Consider the following 22,789-nt stretch of genomic DNA (forward strand, 5'->3'; position numbering starts at 1 on the left):
GGAAGCCATTTACCCCTTCTATTCCTTGAATGTTTAGTTTCTTTCCTTAGGAGCTGCCAGTATTATGCAGGTAACACAGGACCGCACCATCATCCCCTTTAAGCTGCAGCATTGCAGACAACGGCTCACGTGCAACCCTGCTTCTTTTGCAGAGCATAGGAAACTTGGAAACATGACTGTGACCGTGAAGAAGACCGTCCCCTCTCCTGAGGCTGTGCAGATTCTCTACCAGCGAATGCGATACGAGTACGAGTTCTACCACTACGTCAAGGAGCAGTTCCACCTGCTGAAGCGCAAGTTCGGACTGAAGTCCCGGGTCAGCCACCCCGTGCTGAGACCCCAGTTCTTCCTTCCGACCCCACTGGAAACAGAGGAGCCGATTGATGACGAGGAACAGGACGATGAGAAGTGGCTCGAAGATATTTATAAGAGGTGATGCCAGCTCTGTGTTGCCTCCAATGGCTTAATCTCCCTTTCCAGAAAGTTTTTTGTTTGGGGAAGAAAAATCCTTAAGGGACGAAATTAATGCTAGGCAGCATTAAAAAGAACAAAACGTTCCCACAGGTTGGGGTCATTGGGAGATGCCCGGTTTTGCGGGTTTTATTTGTTTGATTTTATTCTGTGTTTTTCCGGCTCCTTGGGTCCTTCTGAGGTACACTACATGGCTCCATCACAAGGCACCTCGTCATAAAATAGCTTTTCTTCCCCTAGCATAAACGAGAGAAAGCGGAGAAATAGAGCCTATAGCCCAATAACTTATCATCTGTAAGATGACCTATAAAAATATTACCTCAGTGGTAGGAAACATCCAGACTTGTATATTTCAGTAGAAACACAAAACCAGTTCAGAGACCAGGGAATCTACTCTAGAAGGATCTAAGAGGAGAAGGTCAGACAGATAAGGACATCAGAAGGAAGGATGTCCCTGGGTAAGTGGTTTCTGCCCACATGGGTAGAATTCTGCCTCTGGTCCATCTCAGGGGACAGTTTCACCAACAGCAGCACACTTATTATCTCTGAAAGAGCAAGTAGGCTTGTGCCACACCCTTCACCAGTCCAGAGCCTTGAGTACCTCTCAAGGTCAAAGCGCACAGCAAACTCCATTGAGACATTTCATTTCCAAGCACCATTCTGACAGATTTCAAAGTAGCATAGCCAGGAAAAGAGTTTGTTGGCTGTGTAAAGAAGAGCACAGGCAAGACAGATCAACTCTGGAGGACATGTGGCCTAGGAAAATGGCATGGCTGTGTCCTATGCACCCTATATGAAGCATGTCTCTTACCAGCATTGCTTTAACTGGAAACCCAGGAACCAATTTAGCTCTGACATTTGTGACTCCTGTGGCATAAGTTCCAAGTCTGACCACAGACGATGCACGATCTATCAGGCACACCCCTGGCCAGCTGTGTCCCAAAGTAGCTGGTATCTTTTACCTTCTAATCCCTTAAGAGGTACTTGGTTTTGGTGTTTTGGGGGCTCAGAAAGGGATACTGAGTTCTGTGCAGGCAGCAGTCGAAATACAGTTCCACTTACTATGGAAGCAACTCCCTGCTGAGAACCCTTACTAGGACATCGGGAAGAGAAGCAGGAGCTTCTGGGTAAGAGACTGCTTGGCTAGATTTATGAGTAGTTGTCTGCCCCCAAAGTGATCTGAGTAGAAGTCGGGCAGTTCCATTCCTCCAAAATATCTCTTCCCCATCCCATTCCCATCACCTGCCTATCTCCGTGATGCCTTGGTTCAGTCATTAGAAATCTATTTCTTTGGATTTGAGATGTTTTCATCTTTGACCACCCCCCGCCCCGAAAATACACATACTCTTGGGTGGATAATATATAGCCAGCTGAGAAGTAGGGGTGCAGGTGCTGGTGACAGGCAAGGTACTTGGGACAAATTTTGTCTCCTTCATGTTTTTTCCCCTAGAGCCAGCCCTTCAAGAGCACTAGCAAAGTGTGAGTTGGGAATACTTAATAGTAAATAAGACTCTGACTTTACACAAGATACACATTTTCTGCTTTTCAGAAACCACCAAGTCTCTCTAGAATTTTTTCTTCGTTCACTAAAATTGGACGGTAGCCAAGATATAAAGCAAGTCATTTGGAACCTGTCAAGTGTGCACTAAAGCTACTTTATTATGAGATGTATTGAGAAGGCTCCACCCCGCAGGAGTCCAGTGAAGGCTGGGACCACAGAGGCACAGAGTCCAGCATTTGGCCACTTGTGGGCCTCCTTTCTGCCTCAGAGAACTGGGGCAGGGAAGTGATGAAGGGAAATGTTCTTAGAAGAGGAAATATCCTTTGTCCTGTTTAGAGAGACCAGGGCCCTACCGTTAGGCTTACTTTAAAAATCACCCCGGAGAAGAACTATCATACTCAACAACAGAGCAAGAGCTGCTGCCTGGTACCTTGTGAGTCCATTCCTTTGAAATCGCATATAAAGAACGATCGTTAGTTTACACACTGTGCAATCTCATCATCTGAAAATAAGGCCTGCTAAGTGTCCTCTGCTGTTGTCAGCACATCAGGACGATTCGTCATTTAAAAAAGTGCATCCTCTCAGTGCAAGTTCACACGGGCACTTCTACCTGTGTGTTCAAAGGCATTTATTGTCAGCAGTGATCATTATAACGTCACAGCGAACGAGGCTGGCTGATTTACTTACAGGGCCTTAATGTAATTTTGCCCCAACAAACAGCCTCTAGGCCCTAAAAGTCGAGGCACTTCATCAGTTTATCTGGCACACACGACAACGTTTCTTTGGCCCTGAGCCCAACACAGTTTGTACTTCATGAAATATATTGTACATTTTACATAGTTTAATTTAAAAAATACATTTTAAGCTGGTAGATCTTTGACTGCCTTATTTATTATAAGCTTTCAGCACATTCCAAGGTTTTAGTTACTCAGGAAGGAGTTAATTAAAATGATTTTATTTTGGTCTGATGGATGTTTTTTAAAAGGAAAATTATTATTATGAACCTTCAGCCTACTTTCCTTGAGTGCCGTAAAAGTGCTTGTAAATTGTTTTGTTTTTTTTTTAAGAAGAAAACATGGTGTTTGACATTGATGGAAATTCAAAAATATATATGGAACTGAAACATTAGCTTAGCTAAAATAAAAGCAATCTGTGTTTGACATGAAGTGTTCCTTAACTTATTCATTACCCGTATAAATAAATGAATATAAATAAGTTGAAAATTTTTCCATTCTGTCGATAGCTGGAAATAAAGGTGCCTGCAGATCCTCACTGCCCCCTCAGCCTTCTTAGTAGGCCAAGCTTCTTCCTTAAGATGTGATTTTGGGAACGATGTATTTTTAACAATCTAGAAACTCTTATAATTAGATGATAAACACCTGCTGGCTTCGTTGCTATGTGCACTGGTTGGTTGGGTGTCAGGGTGCTTCGTCGGAATCCCCAGCCATGATAGTGGGGTATCTATGCTGCCCACCTGCAGTCACGTCGCTGTGAAAATAAGGCTGTGCCATCCCACGTCGCTCGGCGAGTACTCTGATCTCCTTCTCAGACATGTAGAGCCTCCAAAGGTGGCTGATTCTAACCTCCCAAGTGAGCAGGCTCTAATCCAGAAATGCTCTTCCTGAGAAGTTTCACTGCTGCATCAAATGGAACTCACAGAGAGAGAGAGGGAATCCCCATGCTTTCTAAATACTGGACACTCCAGTCCAACTCCATGTGACTATTTTGTAAAAGAAAAGAACCAGAATCTTGGTACTAGATGAAAGAAAAATCCATTTTGGTAAAAATAGCATGCTTAACTTCAGGTAAGAATCTGAGAGTCTTAAACAGCAAAGTGATAAGTGGTTACCTTTCTTTATCAGTTAATTTGTCTGTAACCCAGTCACAAGATGTTTGACTCTGAGTGAACTTTAAAGGCAAAAGTACTAAACAAAACCAGGACTCTGCCCCCTCTGGAGCTGCTTGTGTGTTCTGAAGTTCGTTATAAATGTGCTGTTACCTGCGGGCTTATCCAATGAGCTATTTGGCCTCAAATGAATTTTATAGGTAATGGCAGTCTTTCTTAAAAGGCAAAATGATGATCCACAGCCATTCAGGAAGACAATTCTGTGGGTCAAAACTGTGAAACTCCCTTCAAATAAAAATAAAGAGGATTTATTTTACTAAAATAATTTACTTCCACCTGATGACAAAGAAATCGATTTTTTAAAGTATTTTGAATACGCTGCCAAAGAAAAGTCTATTTTAGGCTACCAATATTGAGTCTGTTAAGAAAAACACATGGAACTTCTTTCACAGCTCAGAAAACTCATTGTGGTGTAACCCAGTGTATTCATTTGCTAGAGCTGTCATAACAGAGTCCCACAGATAAGAGTGGCTTAAACAACAGAAATTTATTTTCTCACAATTCTGGAGGCTGGAAGTCTGAGCTCAAGGTGTCAGCAGGGTTGATTTCTTCTGAGGCCTCTCTCCTTGGCTTGCACATGGCCGTCTTCTCCCTGTGTCTTCACGTGGTCTTCACTCCATGTGTGTTCATGTCTGTATCCAAATTTCCTCTTTTTATAAGGATCCCAGTCATCCTGGATTAAGGCCCACTCTGAAGACCTCATTTGAATTTGATCACCTCTGTAAAAACCCTACCTCCAAATATAATCACATTCTGAGGTACTGTGGGTTAGGGCATCAATATATGAATTTCATGGGGACACGAATCAGCCTGTAACACCCAGATGACAGCAGAAAAGTTAGAGCAGATGAAGTAAACTCCAACTAGGAGAAAAGCAAACCTAAAATCACAGACCGCTAGGGCTGCAATGGGGCTCAGCAGTCATCTGGTCCTTTCCCTCATTTTACAGATGAGGAAACCAAGGTCCAGATGGGAGATGCAAATACATCACGGGCTTTTTCCATTCAGAGTTTAATTAACTTTTGAGTACCAAATTAAAACCATAAAATAGTGATGGAGCCAGAGTCCATCTACTGACCTAGAATCCGGAGTGGAAATGATAAGGCGCATTTAGCCGCTCCCAGTACCACCTGCCACCTGAAGGGAGCACAGCAAGCTGCCCTCTGCAGCTCTCCTAGGAGCTGGGGATGTAGGACCCTCTTCCGCAGAGGGAGGCCCTATTGGTTTTCAAGCACTTACGTCTGCAGCTCTCCTAGGAGCTGGGGATGTAGGACCCTCTTCCGCAGAGGGAGGCCCTATTGGTTTTCAAGCACTTACGTCCTCAGAAACTGGTATCAGATATTCTAGATTTTTCTCTCTACTCAGAGGTTCTTGTTTTTGGATAAACAGACTTGGACCACGTTTGCCCATCTCAAATTATAGACTTTCATTTTTCTTAGAGGCAAAATGAAAAGTCATGTCCTACTTCCTGTATGGCGTTTTAGATAGACCCATCTCAAAAAATAAAGTCAAATGCAGCTCATAAAACTAGTTGAAGGTGAGTGCAGACATGCCCTTGGAAAACCAGAACTAGAGGCTAACCAGGCCCTGATCACTCGCAGGCCTCCGTGCTCACCGACTGTTCCACTCACTTGAGAATTCCTTTCTGCCTAGGGCAGGCTTGGCTCACAGCTCGGGCACTGCTGATTCCCAGGGAACACACAGGCCCACGGATGTTCATGGGTCACAGAATTGTGAACTGACCACTTGTGCATTTTGGATTTCAACTTGTAAACATGGGGATTCCCTTTTTTAAAAAAAGAAAGCAAGAAAGAAAGAAAGAAAAAGAAAAAAAAAGGAAGGGAAGAAAAATCACCACGCAAAGGAAAACTGTGAGCTAAGTTTTTCCTTTTGGAATCTTGGCGTGTGGGTGTAGCTATCTTCAATCTGGCTTTTGCCAGACACTGTATGCTTTGGGCAGGCATGGAGCAATCTGCCTTACGCTGTACTGCCAGAACATTCAGACTTGACCTGTAACACGCCTCATTCCAGTCCTGAGCAGGGACAGCCGGGAGGACAGGCTGCGCCAGACGCAGCACACTGACTGCTTGGTGCAACTCAGAGAAGAGGCGAAAAGCAGGAAGCAGAGCGTTGACTGACTGGGGCAAGCAGCAGAGTCCCCAGGTCCGAGTCTCAGACGGTCTATTTCACTGGGCATTTGAGTAAATCACTTGACCTCCCCACGCCTGAAGTCAACCCAGCTGGAAAGCGTTAGGAAGAACATAGGACGTCCCTTGACAACGAAGAGCTGCTTCTGGGCTGAACCCTGTCCCACCCTCTACCCCCATATGCTAAGAGACTAAGAACCACAGTCCTTCTGGGGCTGCGTCCCCAGCAAAAGAGAATAGAATTACACATAAGTCCAGATCCATTGATGCCCCCAGTCCCTCACGTCTTCCAGTGCAGTTGCCCAGTGTACCAATGAGTCTTCCGAAAGCACTTCCGAAATGTCAACGGAGCTGATAGGAAGGGGCTCATTCTACTGGATGTGAGTCAGTGTTATTATCCAAGACAAACCACTCTGTGGATTTCCATTTTTCTCAACACTCCCTTCGGGAGTTTATCTAGCTGTGAGTTATAGGATTCCTCTTTAACTCACAGCTTCTACTAAATACAGGCTTCCTCTAAGTCCTTTGAAGGACCCTGTGTCTGTGATCCTATTAATAAGGAGCTTAGACCGTCCTTGCGAATTAGCACAGGCTGTGTACAAGGAAAAGTTTCAATAAAAGTTGAAAACCTGACAGGACGGGTGCTGTACTTTTTGGAGCCTTATTTCCCATTCTCAGAAGGGGCATCAGTGCTATGATGTGGGAGAAATCTGGTAATGATTTTGTGGGCTGCTGACGTGTTCAGCATGGCCCATCCTTCTGAGGGCCTTCCTTCCACTATAGGACGGCCATGGTTTGAGACTTTAATACGTTGGTTACTAATGTTTCACATGCAAAGGAGAGCTACGACACTAACCGCAAATGTCCTTACAGCCACCCTATTTGCTGCTTGTATCAGATGTACTGCTTTCTTTCCTCCTTTCCTTGGCACACTCTCCTATGTGTTCTCCATCTTTGATTGAAAGTTAATGAAATTCTAATCCAGTGCATGTTCCCAAAGGATAATTCACGAACCAGGTGTGTGAGATAGGTGTGGAAAAAAACCTTGTGTTAATCTGGGAAATGCCGAAGTTCAAAGACTAGTGTCATACAGTACAGTGGTATTTTAAGGGCATGCTAAGGGCCTGGAGGAATATTGCAGTTAAAAAACTCAGTTTATTTTGTCAAACCCTACATTTCTCAGAACTAAGACCCATTAATAGCCTGTGGAACTAGTGTTCTGGAGATTATGCTTTGAGAAGCATTGTTTTAATGTAAGTCATTTCCTCCTCATTGGAAGAGTTTCTTTCCCTGTGCTGTGGTTCATGTTTTGGTCTTCCAATGGTCCATGTATCCTGCCTGAGGAAAATATATTTATCGATGATTAACATTTTGACAAATAGAAGATGAAGGCCAATAACATGTTTAGTAAAATAATTAACAAGGAATCATATTCTAATTTTGCTTATTCGCCCTAATTTCAATTCCCTCCCTCATGAGAAAGTCTTTCTAAAGTAAAACTTTTTATGCTTTTTAATATGATTTGGGTACCTCAAATCAATTCAGTCCTTCCATGACAATGGTGCTCAAATCAAATTGGGTAACAGACATCTGCACCCTATCTTCCCTGGTCTGTGGTTGGTTATACAGTAGGAAGGAAACAGTGGCAAAAGAGAGATCTCAAGTTGTTAGATAAGGTTGGTGTTTGGACATAAGAACTCTCAGCTCCTGAACTTGAGCTCAGCTTTTGCACACTGGGGCACCTGTGTTGTTCAGCACACTAGGGGGAGCCGTATCCATAACAATTTACTCAAAAAATGCCAAGGTCTTTCCAAACCTAATTTTTCTCCCATACCTGCTTATTTTCCTTCAATGCTTTAGGGTAGTATGGGCGAGGCAAGTCATGGTTAAGGTATTTAATACACAACATACACACTGTCAACCCAGCAATAGGTTATTATTTCTCCCAGGCTCTGTAACCTACTTTAGTTTTGTTGCTCTTGTTCTAAAATCACTATAGTATTTTTAAAATCAGTCTTTATCAATCTTTCCTGAGTGTGTTGTATAATTACAACATGATTGAAACTCTGATTTGATGAGTCACAAGAGGTGACTCACGTGATGACTCGATGATCGTCATAACCCTCAAGCAATCCCGCCATTGCCCGCCATTGCAGCTAAAAAGGTAAATAGAAAGTAGTTCAATGGGGCTTCCCTGGTGACGCAGTGGTTGAGAGTCCGCCTGCCAATGCAGGGGACGCTAGTTCGTGCCCCGGTCCGGGAAGATCCCACATGCCGCGGAGCGGCTGGGCCCGTGAGCCATGGCCGCTGAGCCTGTGCGTCCGGAGCCTGTTGCTCCGCAACGGGAGAGGCCACAACAGTGAGAGGCCCGCGTACCGCAAAAAAAAAAAGAAAGAAAGAAAGAAAAAAGAAAGTAGTACAATGAAACAAACATGGATGTCAGAAGAAGTCAAGAATGCCATATTGCCCTGTCATCAAGGCAGCCCAAACTATAAAATTCAGATAATTCTCAATTCAAATTATTTTAATATACAAAAACTCACTGGCACACAGACGGGCTCAATGTGGAGGAGGTGAACGATCAGTGAAGACCTGAATAAAAAGGTTTCATATGGGATTTGTGCTACACCCCCAGGGACAGTGGAATTTGCAGAAAATAGCAGGGCAGATCTAAAGCACAAAGATCACTCTACCTTTATAGCAGATCTGCAAGAAGGGTCTTGTACCCTGTGTGTATAATAGGAAATAAAGGTCCCATGAAGTTAAATAATGAGCTCCTGGCAGCACAGTAAGTAGCAGGTCCAGGATGCATGTCCAAAAAGGCAAGATACGACTGAGGCTGACTGCCAAGGACTTTGGAAGAAATGTGTACTTCACTCTAAGGGCAATGAGAAGCTCCCTTGGGCATTTCAGAAAAGGAAAGCAACATGAGGAAACCATTTTTCTATTTCTAAGTTAATTAACAGGTGAGCTGATTGTTCTCCCTTTGTCCTCCTCCCCTTCCATTCACTACCCTTCTTCACAGACTCCATCTCCTGAGATGCTGATCCCTGTGAATTGTGGCACCTGGCCTCACTGCCTGCTGCCTCTCTGGTAGATTTGACCAATGGGTGGCGTGCAGGAAATGGGGGACTTCTGAATGGAATTCTGCCTCTGACTACATAATGGGGGAAGAAATACAAGGCAAAACTCTGGTTTAGTCATCCCATGTGTGCATGGGGGATGGGCTCATCGGTGTTGGCCATGAGACTGGAGAGGAAGGACAGAAGCCAGAACTTTAAGTTGACTGATTTCAATCAGTGGAAAACAGTGCCTTGCATGGAAGTGCTCAGTAAATATTTGCTGAGTTGAATACACCACAAGGAGCTAAGGGAAAATACAGCATTAGCTCAAATATTTCCAGCTTGGGTAGAGATGGAAGTCATAGAAGTGAGATGGTGGGGTGAAAGAGGCGACTTAGTGGGTAGAGGAGTCCAGCTGGAGATGTGTGGCTGTGTTGAGATCAATGTGCTTGCTCACCCCTTCCTCTATTTCATTGTCCTCAGTGGCAGGGTTCCTAGTGGACATTACATGCATCCCCCCAGCCCTCTGTGTGGCCACAAGCACCTGGGACTGGGTCCCAAATTCCCTCTAGTCAGCACCAGAGTGCTGTACAAATCTAACCATTTCTAGGTGTGCCATGATGTGGAGAAAAAGGTTGGGAAGCCCACTTCTAATTTACTCTACCCAAAATACACACAATTCTTTTGATTTTTTTTTTTCTTAACACAAGTCTTTTCTTTCCAGGTCCTGCAATTCCTTTTCTTTTACGCTAATCATTATTTGACTTCCAAGTAAGCATATACAGATACCAGAGCACTGATTCACCATCAATAAGGAGACCTGTTTAATTTTTCTAGCAAAGATAATGGATTAGAAACCTGTCCATCTTAGACTGCTACAGACCAATTTGGAGAACATGGCAAAACTAATTTACATAAAAGCAAATCTTTGATTTCAGTTTCATGAGCACCAGCCTCGAACAAACTGGCCAACCATATATCCAAAGAAAAATAGGAATCAGACATTTATTACCATTCTCATGCTGAAAATAATTAAGCTGTGCATCTAGAGCCTCCCTGTCACTGAAATGATTAAAAAGTAAAATGTTTCCATAATTATAAATGGTATTTAGTATCGATCAGCTAAACCATGATCAATATCCAGTCTTGATATTCATCCCCAAAGAGGGTTTTATATATATTACTTGGCATTCAAATATATGCATGCTAAAATTAAAATAGTTTGAAATTAATATTTTAGAATTCATAAATTAAAAATGCAAAAGGTAGTTTATTTAACTGGATAGTTTAGGAGTCAGAGGTAAACATTTATTTCAGTCACACTTACTGTGCCGCACATTTGCATAGTTCCAAATCATGTTTAAAAACACTTGCATAGGGCTTCCCTGATGGCGCAGTGGTTGGGAGTCCGCCTGCCGATACAGGGGACGCGGGTTCGTGCCCCGGTCTGGGAAGATCCCACATGCCGCGGAGCAGCTGGGCCCGTGAGCCATGGCCGCTGAGCCTGCGTGTCCGGAGCCTGTGCTCCGTAACGGGAGAGGCCACAGTAGTGAGAGGCCCGCGTACCGCAAAAAAAAAAAAAAAAAAAAAAAACCACTTTGATATATGTTATATCAGCCCTATGTGTAGACAGCTATATGATAGGAGTATATATAGGAAACTGAAACTCAAAGAGGCAAATTGATTTACATGAAGTCACAGAGTAGCTGAACTGATTCTAGAAACTTCTAATTTTTTGTCTGTTGCTTTCTTGTCTAAATTACGCCTCCACAGCCAACATACAGGAAATAATATTCTTTTTTCTTCATTCATTAGATATGCTTACTACATCATAACTTCAGGGTTCCCCTGGGAGTCCATAGGAGTGCAACATTTGAACTCTTATCCTAAGAGTTTGATTTAACATAATAGAAACAGCTGCTCCTCATTTGGGGCATTTTTTGAAGCTCCTAATCCAGACACAAGCCTTTCACGGGGGAGATTCTACTGAAATAAGGCCTATATTTTACCTGGTTTGATCTTTACTACATACTACCTATTAGTGTAAATTTTAGTTTCATGGAAATAAAGAGAAAAAATGCAATGTGATTGGATTAAGACATAAACTTAGTTGAGTGGAAATCTAAAAATGTCCCCTTTTCCCATTCCTTGTATATTAGTGTCCAAGTCTTGGGGGCAGGTTGTAAGAATGAGGAAGCGGGAGGCGGGGGCAGAAAGAAAAGATGTCAGGAATCAGGTTTCCCAGTCTCCCCGCACTTTACCTCCTTCCCCAAAAGACTCCCCTTCATTTCATCCCTGGACTTCCAGGCACTTAATCCCTGTGATGGTCAGGTGAGATACGTGTTCTAGTTGTAACTTGCACTGGGGCTGTCTTAGGCAAATCCAGGCCTCTAGCTATCTTCCTGACTCTGGCCAGAACGCTAGCCTGAAACCCAGGAGCACCACGAGGGCAGAGGCCAGTCGCTGGCCTCTACGCAGAGACTCAGATGCAGCAAACACTCTCGGATCTCAGGGACTATGGATATTTGCCCTTCTATTATGCCCTCTTTTCTTGTCTTCTCTTTTCTTTCTTTTTTTAAAATAGCACAAATAAAAAATACTGTTCAATATCACTTATATGTGGAATCTAAAAAAAATGATACAAATGAACTTACTTACAAAACAGAGATAGACTCACAGACATAGAAAACCAACTTATGGTTACCAAAGGGGAAAGGGGGGGAAGGGATAAATTGGGAATTTGGGATTAAGAGATATACACTACTGAATGTAAAACAGATAAAGACCTACTGTACAGCACAGAGTACTATATTCAATATTATCATATAGGTAATAACCTATAATGGAAAAGAATCTGAAAAAGAATATGTGTATATGTACAACTGAACCACTCTGCTGTACACCTGAAACAAACACCACATTGCAAGTCAACTATACTACAATTTCAAAAAAGAAAAGAAAAAATTAAAATGATTTTACTTTATTACCCCTATATGCCTCTATGCTCCAGTGAATTGACAGGCTTTATGTTGTTTTGTGCAAGTGAACACAAATCATAGAGGACTCTGATTTGGGGGTGAGTAAGGACTTTAAGCAGAAGCACATTAGGAAAACTCACAAAGAAAAAAGTATTAGAACCTCTGAGGTTAAAAAAAAAAAAAAAAAGAATCACAAGTAAAAAGTAAATAACAGGGCTTCCCTGGTGGCGCAGTGGTTGAGAGTCTGCCTGCCAATGCAGGGGACGCGGGTTCGAGCCCTGGTCTGGGAAGATCCCACATGCCGCGGAGCAACTAGGCCCATGCGCCACAACTACTGAGCCTGCGCGTCTGGAGCCTGTGCTCCACAACAAGAGAGGCCACGATAGTGAGAGGCCCGTGCACCACGATGAAGAGTGGCCCCCGCTTGCCACAACTAGAGAGAGCCCTCGCACAGAAACGAAGACCCAACACAGCCTAAAAATATAAAAAAATTTAAAAAATAAAATAAATTTAAAAATTAAAAAAAAAAGGTAAATAACAAATGGGGGGAAATACTTGCAGCAGAAATGACAGATAAAAGATTGAAACTGCTACATAAAGAACTTACACAAATCAATAAAAAGAGTAAAACATGTGCAAAAGACATGTTAGTTCTCAGAACTCAGCTCTACACAAAGCTAAAAACATGAAAAAATTGTCATCCTCATAAATAACCAAAGAAATGTGAACTGAATCACTGTGACGCCACTTTTGACACTTTAGTGACAAACAAAACATAAGACATAAAAGTGGGCTAATGTCTGGGATGAGCAGAGTATGGTGACACATTCTCACTCTGCTGATAGCGATAAAATCAGTACCTTTCTGAAAAGTAATTTAGTAATTCATACCAAAACCCACAGTAAAGTAAACACTGAGATGCTAAGTAGTTTGGAAGCTCAGCTGAAAGTGCTGATTTCATAGCATCATAACCCAAATCTAGAATCATCTAAAGACATCAGGCAAATGACTCAAAGTCTTGGTCTAAAATATTGTGATAACAGTATCTCTCAACCTCCAAGAAACGTGAGCATGGCTTTTATTTGATTTAGAGTATTTAGGTTATAGTATATTGAATCAAAAAATGTTAAATGAGTCTCATTATCTTATAGTCAGTCTGGATGTAAACTCCTTCCCACTGCCTGCCAGCCGAAGCAGCCTCCAAAGGTGGAAGTGGCTCCATCACGGCCTGCTTAGCACATCATCCTGGGCAGCCCATTTCTAAACTCAATAGAAACACACATTTGCCAATAGAAAATACAGTTTTGCACACTTTCACTGGGGATATGGATAGGACTGGATCTGAAGTTGGAGCTTTTTGCTCGGATGAGTTATATTTTAATTTTAAAAAGTTGTGAAATTTCACTATGTCAAGCATTCTTAGAATAATTAAGCCATGTCTCAGTATTTTTTAATTGCTTTCACCACAGGTAAAGATTTGCTGAAATGGAATTGGCTATGGAGGGTACAAACCCACATGTAAAGTGATTATTCTTACTGAGTATCTCTACCAATTTGCTGAGATTTTTCTCTTTAACAGAGCTCAGATATCTTCTGGTTGCCAGATTCATGCAGGGATTAATTTCTAGCTCACTGAGTGACAAAATACATTTATCTTTCATTCATTTGTAAATTTGTTACCCCAAGCATCACATTCATAAATGAGAGAAGAGACTTGCAATTTTTAAGGTGATAACGAAGGTTTGAACAATCCAATTATTGTCTGTTTCTACACAGAGCCAAGAAGACAAGTTCTACCTCCTAAAGGAACAGAATGATCTAAAGATCTGAGCCAATCAACCCGGTTTGTCTCTGCTCTTTGAACCTCCTCTTTCCCGCACAGAGCCAGACACCCCAAGCCAGCCACTTTCTGTGCCCAGAAATATCGTTGATTGCATTTCTTTCACAGCTTGGGTCAAATTTTATTCTTGACTACTCATAAATCTACTTCTGTTAATTGTGTGGACTTGCTGGTTTCAGGGCCAGAAACCCAACTTTAACTAGTTCAGACAAAAAGGAAATCTGCTGTAAGAGTAAAAAGTATAAAATCAAAGGAAGAATTGAAAAAAACAAAATGCAAGAAGGGCTGGGGAGCAGCTGGGCTCCGGGGCAACTGGAACCAGGAACTATCTGGTGTCTCTCTGCCTCTCTCTCATTTACAGGCCAGCCGGAATGTGTCCCCCTCCCGGCTCCAAACCTCCCAGACCTCACTCAGAGCTTCTATCACCACAGAGAAACTGGCTCCTTGTTAGAACTCAGAATTCTTGGGGAAAGACACTGATTGGTTTAGCTGAGTCAGCCCCCGCAGAAGGCCCGGAGGAAGGTTCCCGTGGTATATAGATCACATGATCCCAGAGACTGGTAAATATTGTGAATGATGCAGACCTAGAGTCTGTCATACAGAGTGAAGTAAGTCAGAAAGAGAAAGACAAATACCATATGCCAACACACATATATGGAATTTAAGAAAAAAAAAATGTCATGAAGAACCTAGGGGTAAGACAGGAATAAAAACACAGACCTACTGGAGAACGGACTTGAGGATATGGGGAGGGGGAAGGGTGAGTTGTGACAAAGCAAGAGAGAGGCACGGACATATATACACTACCAAACGTAAGGTAGATAGCTAGTGGGAAGCAGCCGCATAGCACAGGGATATCAGCTCGGTGCTTTGTGACCACCTAGAGGGGTGGGATAGGGAGGGTGGGAGGGAGGGAGACGCAAGAGGGAAGAGATATGGGAACATATGTATATGTGTAACTGATTCTCTTTGTTATAAAGCAGAAACTAACACACCATTGTAAAGCAATTATACCCCAATAAAGATGTTAAAAAAAAAAAAAAAGGAGTGTCCACTGGAGCATCTTTTTAGATTTGCTTTTGAAAGCTCTGTTCAGTATTTCTATAATCAGTCACAAGAAACAGATAAACTAGTGAAAATAAACTAGTGAAAATAAACTAGTGAAAATGTCATTTTTAAATTGTGAAAATATAACAAAATTAGAGAAGAAAATTAAAATCAATCACAATCTCATCACCCAAATATTTACATTTTAGGGCATATCTTTCCAGTCTTTTCTATATACATGTATTCTTTCCTATATCTAGTATATAACTGAGATCGTGTCAAATGTACAATTCTATATTGTGCTGTTCATTTGAATGTAACAAAAATTATTGATAACATTCTATACTTATAAATCCCTTTAGATAAGGGGCTCTATAATACATCAGAAGATGTGTGAACTTCTTGACTTTATATGCAAAATCTTATAAGCATATTGGTGTGTATTTCTTTTGGGAAGGGGTCCAAATTTTCACCAGATACTCAAAGTGGTCTGTGACCAAGAAAATGGTTAAGAACTATGCCATTCAAGTTTTCAAAGCACTTCCACACACACTACAATAGACTCAGAACTGCTGCATATTTAATATTTTACTCGCATCTAGTCACAAGTGACACAAAAGTTGGTGTCATTAGGCACAGGCACACTGTAACTTGTAAATGAATGAATCTGAATCACAAATGTTCACGCCAGACACTTAGCTTGTGGGCGAGCCTAGCTGGTGTCCACCAGCATCTCCGCTCAGCCAAGCACCCTTATCCTCACATAATGACTAATACTTATGAATGTTAGAACAGCCTGTTTCTATAAACTGTGAAGGTTAACAGTTGAAGAGGGCTGGCAGGTGCAAGGGAGGGGAGTGGTGTGCTATAGAGTTAAGATTCTGAGAGAGAACACAAGATCTGAGGGGCTTGTGGTTAGGGTGCTGCTGGTGAATTACAGAGGCATGGATAGAACTGGCTGAACCAATTTAGCCGAAAGCTATTTCACTGCCTGAATTACTAGGGCTCCTAGGCACTGACAGAGCTTGGAGCAGTGCCTTCAGGACAAGATCGTTCAGATAATTCAAAGCCAAAAGCAGAGGTTTTAGGCAGAGTATTAAGTTCATCTATATAAATTAAATAGCCAACTATTATTCAAGTCTCCCCTTCGTGGTGAATTGTATACGACTTCAGTGGATTTAACCCTCTTTGATTCTGCTCTGATTAAACTATTTGATAACGGCAAACTTTCCTTCCATCCAGTGCAGCCTTGTACGCTCTCGTTACCTCACAGAAGTCATGTTCTCTGTTCCTAGGCACACACTTATCTTAATCTTCGTTTGCCAAGGGAATACCCTTTCACCCTCAACAAAAACCACATACACATTTAAACTTGCCTTGGGTCTCCATTCTGCAGGGGAGCCCAGGTCCAGCGTAAACAACCTCCAGCTGCCACTTTAATGGTACATTCTCAGGTAGAGCCAGGTCTCCACCTGCTTTGTGTTATCATGCTGCTCCTTAAAATGCCTCTGTCAACCTCAAATATATAATAGCCGTTATGTAACCAGCAAACGCGAGTTTATTCAAGAATAGACAGAAGGACTGCAATCCGGGATACGTGAAATACGGCAGAGCACAGGCAAGTGCAGAGACAAGGAAGGGGAACTTGCTTTTATAGGGAAAAAAGGGGGAGTTGGGAGGGGGCTGAAGTAACCAAAGAGTCCTTTGGAGAAAGCTGAGAATCCAAAGTATGGAGGCTTCTCATTGGTTGGACTGCTAGTCTCTGATTGCCTGGGCTGTTGTCCTGCGAGAGAACTTTTCTTCTTCCGGCTGGGTAGTGAAGTAAGCAACATCTTCCTGCTGGAGATGTAGGTGTACATCTCTTCCTATTCAGAGTGATTGAAGATGCATGGCGGGGGCTTGAGAGATACCCCTACAGGCCTGTTGGGACTCCAATTTCAGCTGAGGTTTCTGAATTCCACACCTCCATTCAATGTTTCCATTCATTCAGATCCATTCTCTGATTTGCCCGATTGGTAGGTGTTCATCACAGTCATTTTCCTCAGAAATGTCAAGATCCAGTTCTCAATTATAAAATTCTTTTAAGTTTCTCAAGGTTAAACTCACACTCTCTTATTGTCGGATTCCCATTCGGCCCATGGGAAGCAGATTTTAGAGTTTACCTTGATGAATGAAAAAATGTATTGATCAAATAGGTTCTTTACTACACAGAAAGCGACTAGACCCAACAACTGAGAAAATCCAGTGGAGACAGCTTGGAATGGCAGGGCTCACTCCCCAGTGCCCAGGGTTCAGCCTCCAGTTTAGGGGAAACCTTCTGGAAGCCCCACCTGACCCTCAAGAAACTGCTCCTCCCTAGCACTCGCCACTCTACATTGTAAATGCCCATCTAACCATGACCTTACCCTATAGGCCACACCCTCTTTGAGGGCAGGAACCTTGCCTGTCTTCTTCACTTCTGGGTCTGCACCACCTAACACAGCATTTGGAATGAATGAGTGAACGAATGAATGAATGAATGAATGAACGAGTGAATAAATGAACTATTCCTTTTTCTCTGAGCAAAGAGGGGTGGGAAATATGCAGTGAGACAGAGGAAGGAGAAACAAATAGGAGAAATGGAGAGAGAAAGAAAGTGACCATAACCTGTTACCTCTTGGAAACTATCACTAAGGGTCTGACAGGACTGGAATTCCCCTGGTCCGCTTCTAAGGGATACTCCATGGTATTTTATTTAAACATTTAAAACACATAAAAAGAAAAAATCTGAAGAGAGAAAATCATTCAATATGGGAATCTTACTCTGAAAGAACCAAGCAGGTAGGTCTAATAAATCAGGCTTTTCCTCTGCTCCATGGTGTGTGGAATGATTTACTACACCCATAAAGCAAACTAAAGGACTTTGAGCTGAGAGACACTCCAGAGGCCTGGAGCTGGGATGGCGCAGACACGGTTGTATTTGTAGGCGTGGCTCTGAGGCTGAGGGATGGACGGTTCACAGTTGCCCTGAGTCCACGGGGGTTGGAGTTCAAAAGAGGAGACGCGTCAGCAGCAGCTCTGTCCTCGGCTGATTAAAACGATGGAATGTAAAGTCAGAAAGGGGAGGAGGACGTGGATCAGGCTGCAGACTTCCTCAGTTGGTCCCCAATTTGCAGCACTTCGTTCAAATGTAAGGGGGCCATCATACCTGATACAGCCTAATGCAATTTCATACTGTTTGTAAAAATCATTAGAATGCTTGAAATAGAAAAAAAATACGCTCAGGCTTTACAAACAAAGAAAATAACTGTGTATAAAACAAAATAAGAGTGGTCTCAGAGAGATATTAACTGATTTGCACATTCTGTCAGTTCAAGAAGCCAGACATAGGGAGAACACAGGAAGGAAAAATGGAAATCTTAAAGGAACAAGAGGCTGCAGCTTACAGAAGAGATGACTTTTCACTAAAACGTCCCTAGTAAGTTCTATCTACAGTTTCTCATCAAACTTGAACCAAATGTACTGTGTCAGCGAATCCTAAATCAAATTTTCAGCACATTACCTAGGCCGCGGGTGTGGCCCTGGATTCGAGAGCTGTGCTAGTCTTAAACTATGAAGAGTTACTTCATATAAAGTTGAGGTCCCAGACTTCTGGAATTAATGGAACAACAACAAAAAATTAATGGAAACATGGACCCAAAATAGGATTGTCAGGGGTTTTTGTTTTTGGTCAAGTTAAAACAAAGAGGGAGGAGCAGAAAGAGAAGAAATGGAGGAAGAGGAAGGGAAGGAGTAAGAAGTGGAGGACGAAGTGGGGAAGGGGAGGGGGAGAGAAGGAGGAGGGGGAGGGGGAAAGAAGTCGGGGGAAGAGGAGAGAACTTCAGTCCACCATGACCATGATTTCGAGAAAAGAATGGACAGTGTAACACACCACACACCACACACACACACACACACACACACACACACAAAGCTAAGAACATAATCTCCAAATTAAAAAGACATGAATTCATATTTATGGAAAAACTCACTCATTTTTATTTTCTCATAGGCAGGCTTTGGGGAACGAACTGATGGACTAGTGTAGCATGTGAGCTTTGAAGCAATACAGGGTCAAATCCCGACTTGACCACCTACTAACTAACTAGAGCAGGTTGTTTCAAGTCCCCCAGACATAGCTCCCTCTTCTGTGAGGCAGGGCAATTGTAAGCAGGAAATGAACCCGGCACATTAGGGCTTAATAAATAGTATCTGTTGTTATTCTTGGGTGTATCCTTTGACCCGACCCTCCTTTATCTCCAAGACTAAGCGTGAGTACAGGTAAGTGTTGGGATTGGGGCCAAGGGTAGAAAGGAAAGGTCACTCCTGGTACTCCCACCCCCCCAACGTGAAGCTGTGCCTCTTTTGGACCACAAACCCCTCCCCTCAGACGAGATTCTGTGGGATCTTGTCCTCTTCCCTGTTAGGGAGTCCAGTTAAACTTGATCTCATCTGACTAAAGATGGTACCTGAAGAGACAAGTTAGGTGGGAGGGGCCTCTGGGTCCTGCCCATCCCGGGATTCTCCTGGGCCAGCGCTGGAAGCCCCCTAGGGCTCCTAAGAAGCCCATCATTTTGATTTAGAATAAAATTGATTTGTTTGTCGACCATAAAGACAGATGGAGTACGTGTTGCCAAAAAACAGAGGATTTGGCCGTGACTGGTTCTTGCATTCCGTAGACCTTTTTAGCTACAAGATTTATATCAGAGTGGAAGATATGGCCGCAAAATGTACGAGAGTTAAGTGTGATCACACTCCTCCTTACTTCCCTCCTGCAGACAAATGACAAGCAGATTTTAAAGGAAAGAGCTAAGGCTCTGGATTTGAGACGTTCTGGGCAAAATGATATCACCTCCTCACTGGTATACTCTGAGATGCTGTTTTAAACGTTGATTTGCTCAGAATTAGAACTGAACTCTGTAGCTACCTCATTTGAGAGGAAACTGGAACACTAAGAACCAAGGCCTTTCCCAGGTAACCTTGAGGAGAGGTTCCAGCTCGGCTGTCAGGTGAGCTGCCCTCAACTGCGTCTAGATCGTTCATCTCTTTGAGCCTCTGTTTCCCAACAGGAATGTAAAACTAATACCAGCCGATTCTCTCTGACAAGACTGGGGCAAAGATCAAAGAACACTGTAAATCTGAAAAAGTTCACAGCACAGTAAATTTGAAGAAATGCAATACGGTATAAAACTGTGATCACGGTAATATTACTGGAGTTTCAACTCTGTTCTTTCTTTAAAGGCCTGAAGTTTAAAATTACAACATACCAAATACGGGCTTCCCTGGTGGCGCAGTGGTTGAGAGTCCGCCTGCCGATGCTAGGGGACGCGAGTTCATGCCCCGGTCCGGGAAGATCCCACATGCCGCAGAGCGGCTGGGCCTGTGAGCCATGGCCGCTGAGCCTGCGCGTCCGGAGCCTGTGCTCCACAACGGGAGGGGCCACGACAGTGAGAGGCCCGCGTACCGCAAACAAACAAACAAACAAAATACCAAATAAATGCTTTTCTCAGTCTACAGGACCTCATGGAAACTTGGCTTTCAGCCGTGGAGTAACCCGGATGCTGTCAAGGGTCTCCTGCCTCTCGAAACACCAGCCAACATGGCCTCCGACACCACCACGAATTTCAGCTCTGCAGCCCATGGGGCCTCCGGACCCCCAGGAGGATCCTTGTGTTTTCCAGAGCGCCTTACCTTCTCATGGCCTCTTCTCTCCTGGGTTCCTTCCTCTTTGTGCTGAAGATTCAGGGCCGGTGCATGGGGCAGAAGGAAGAAGCAAAGAGAGCTTTTACAGCACAAAAGCCTTCAAGGGAGTGCTGGCCACGCCCCACACCTGCTCCTTTTCTCCTGCCCTCCTTCTCACCCTCTCCATCCACCTCCCCCTCCCCTTCAGGAGCAAGCCCCACACATTCTTCACATTGTCTCCTGAGGAGTCACTTCCTCTTCCTGATATCTTGGTGCTGGCTGGCGTCCAATGGGTCTCACCCCATCCAAGCAGGCTCATCTAGGCCTGCTTTTTCAAGCAGAGGCGGATTCTCCCTGAAGAGGAGCTCAGGTGCCAGCTGTTAAAATAACACCTGGGTAAAAGAGCGCTGTCACTAACTGCTGTGAGAACAAACCGGGGCTCCAAAGGTACTTCTCTTCGCTAACAACACCTGCATCACTTAGCGACTTGTTAGAAATAGAAATCGGGGGGGCTGCAGACCTATTAGGTCAGAAACTGAAGGTGCAACCCAGCGATCTGTGTGTAAACAGCCTCCAGGAGATTCTGAAGTATGAGGATCACTGAACGCTCTAAAGCTGCCCAGTGCCTCTGTCTCACGTACCAGTTATACAGCATCCAGCACGGTGCCTGATGTACAGGAGAGTTTCAATAAATGCTCATTAAATTAATGAGTAGACAAAGTACCGCATACCCAGCTCTCTGTTACCATATGGAGAGCAAGAGGAAGCAGAATATAAAACACAATTTCTGCTCTTGTACTCGAAACCAGCAAAAATGAGAAAGCAATGTGTGAGCTTGAAGTCACAGAGCAACTTACAGTCAACTTACAGATATTCAGCCCACGTTTCTGATGATCCGGATGAGGAAACAGAGACCACACAAATTGACCCAGGTGAGAGGGAGCAGAGTCGGCCCAAGACCCACTCACTGTCCGGGTGTCCTGGCCTCGGGGGTCCTGGGATTTCCCAGCTTCACAACCCCTCGAAGTTGGAGGATGATTAACGGCTGGATTTCATGGTTCAGCCCCCGAATCTGCAGGGGCTCAAGGGGAGAACTCAGTGTGGGGCTGGAGGAGTTGGAGAAGGTCATGCCGCTGATGGGGAGCTCGACTGGGCTTCTTTTCAGAACAAGAAAGATCTGGATGAGCAGAGATTTATGGGATTTTCTTTTTCAGTTTTGGTAACATTCCAAAGCGTGGAGAGAAAACATGCAGCCAGCTTGTATTTAGGGGACATAAACTGTATTTACCCAAAGAAGGAATCTAGATCCAGCCAAGCAAAGATTCAGGCCAGACTTCTAGGCCTAGAAGGAAATTGTGATTGGGCTCTTGAGCCCTAAAGGGTACCAGTCTCCTCCACCCCCAACTCGCCCCCCAGGGATGTGGGGGCTGAGGCTCGTTCTTTCCCTTCACCTTGATGCTTCCCTTGGCTGTTTCGCGTCTCTCTTCTTGGGCACATCTGCCCCTCTTGTCCATCCCTTCTTGGTAAATTTGGCAGCAACAACAAAGTCTGATGATTTCTTTGAATTAGAGGTTCCCCCACCCACATGTCTGTGTCACTGCCAGCAAAAGGTCCTCTGAGTAGTCGTAACCTTGGAGGACTTGTGATGTGGATGACGGTGAGTGGGAGGTGTGAAAAAGCCGGGTGAAACCTTGAAGTCATAGAGCAACAGGTCAACTTACAGATTTTAGCCCATGTTTAGCCCATGTTTCCTTGAAGCAAAACTTTGAAGTTTTGCTTCAAAGAAAGTAGGCCGGAGCGCAGGGGGAGTACAAAGAAAAGAATGCTAAATTCACTAATTTTGAAAAGAGTGGCTAACTTTCAACCTACAGCATATTGGAAGCATTAGAGCCTGTAAGCGACATCTGTCATAAAACCTCCAGCAGCGAAATCTGACACACCACATGAATGAATGAATGAATGAATGAATGAAAAAAGGAAAAGAAAGTCGTTTTTCAAGAACTTGAAGTGTAAAACACCCATGCAGGAGTTGAAAGTTGTCTTTCAACAGTATTATAGTTTGGTAAGCTCTAGGGAAGCCAAGTAATGGTTAATAAGTGGCTTTGTTAGAATCTTTGTTAAGCTAAAGGCAAAAACA

General features: G+C 43.5%; 1 protein-coding gene and 1 long non-coding RNA gene across 3 annotated transcripts in view; one reads left to right on the forward strand and one right to left on the reverse strand.

The window, feature by feature from the left end:
- Positions 1 to 4,378, forward strand: part of UST (uronyl 2-sulfotransferase) — a 300,372-nt gene extending 295,994 nt beyond the window's left edge. Inside the window, exons 8-9 of one of the 2 annotated variants that reach the window (XM_022558880.3) lie at positions 153 to 432; positions 2,021 to 4,378. In XM_022558880.3, coding sequence (XP_022414588.1) covers positions 153 to 432; positions 2,021 to 2,120 — 380 coding nt within the window. In that variant the 3' untranslated portion in view covers positions 2,121 to 4,378. Of the gene's footprint in view, positions 1 to 152 lie in introns of both variants that reach the window. The other variant, XM_022558889.2, reaches the window with a different exon arrangement.
- LOC149747909 (uncharacterized) overlaps positions 1 to 22,293 on the reverse strand; it is a 40,514-nt gene extending 18,221 nt beyond the window's left edge. Inside the window, exon 1 of the long non-coding RNA XR_016395249.1 lies at positions 20,662 to 22,293. This is a non-coding gene — a long non-coding RNA (uncharacterized LOC149747909). The remainder of the gene's footprint in view (positions 1 to 20,661) is intronic.
- Positions 22,294 to 22,789: the final 496 nt, after the last annotated feature.

This window comes from Delphinapterus leucas, chromosome 12 (assembly GCF_059928025.1).
Source record: "Delphinapterus leucas isolate spDelLeu-1000000601 "Yukka" chromosome 12, BTC_Dleu_Yukka2, whole genome shotgun sequence".
Lineage (NCBI taxonomy): Eukaryota > Metazoa > Chordata > Mammalia > Artiodactyla > Monodontidae > Delphinapterus > Delphinapterus leucas.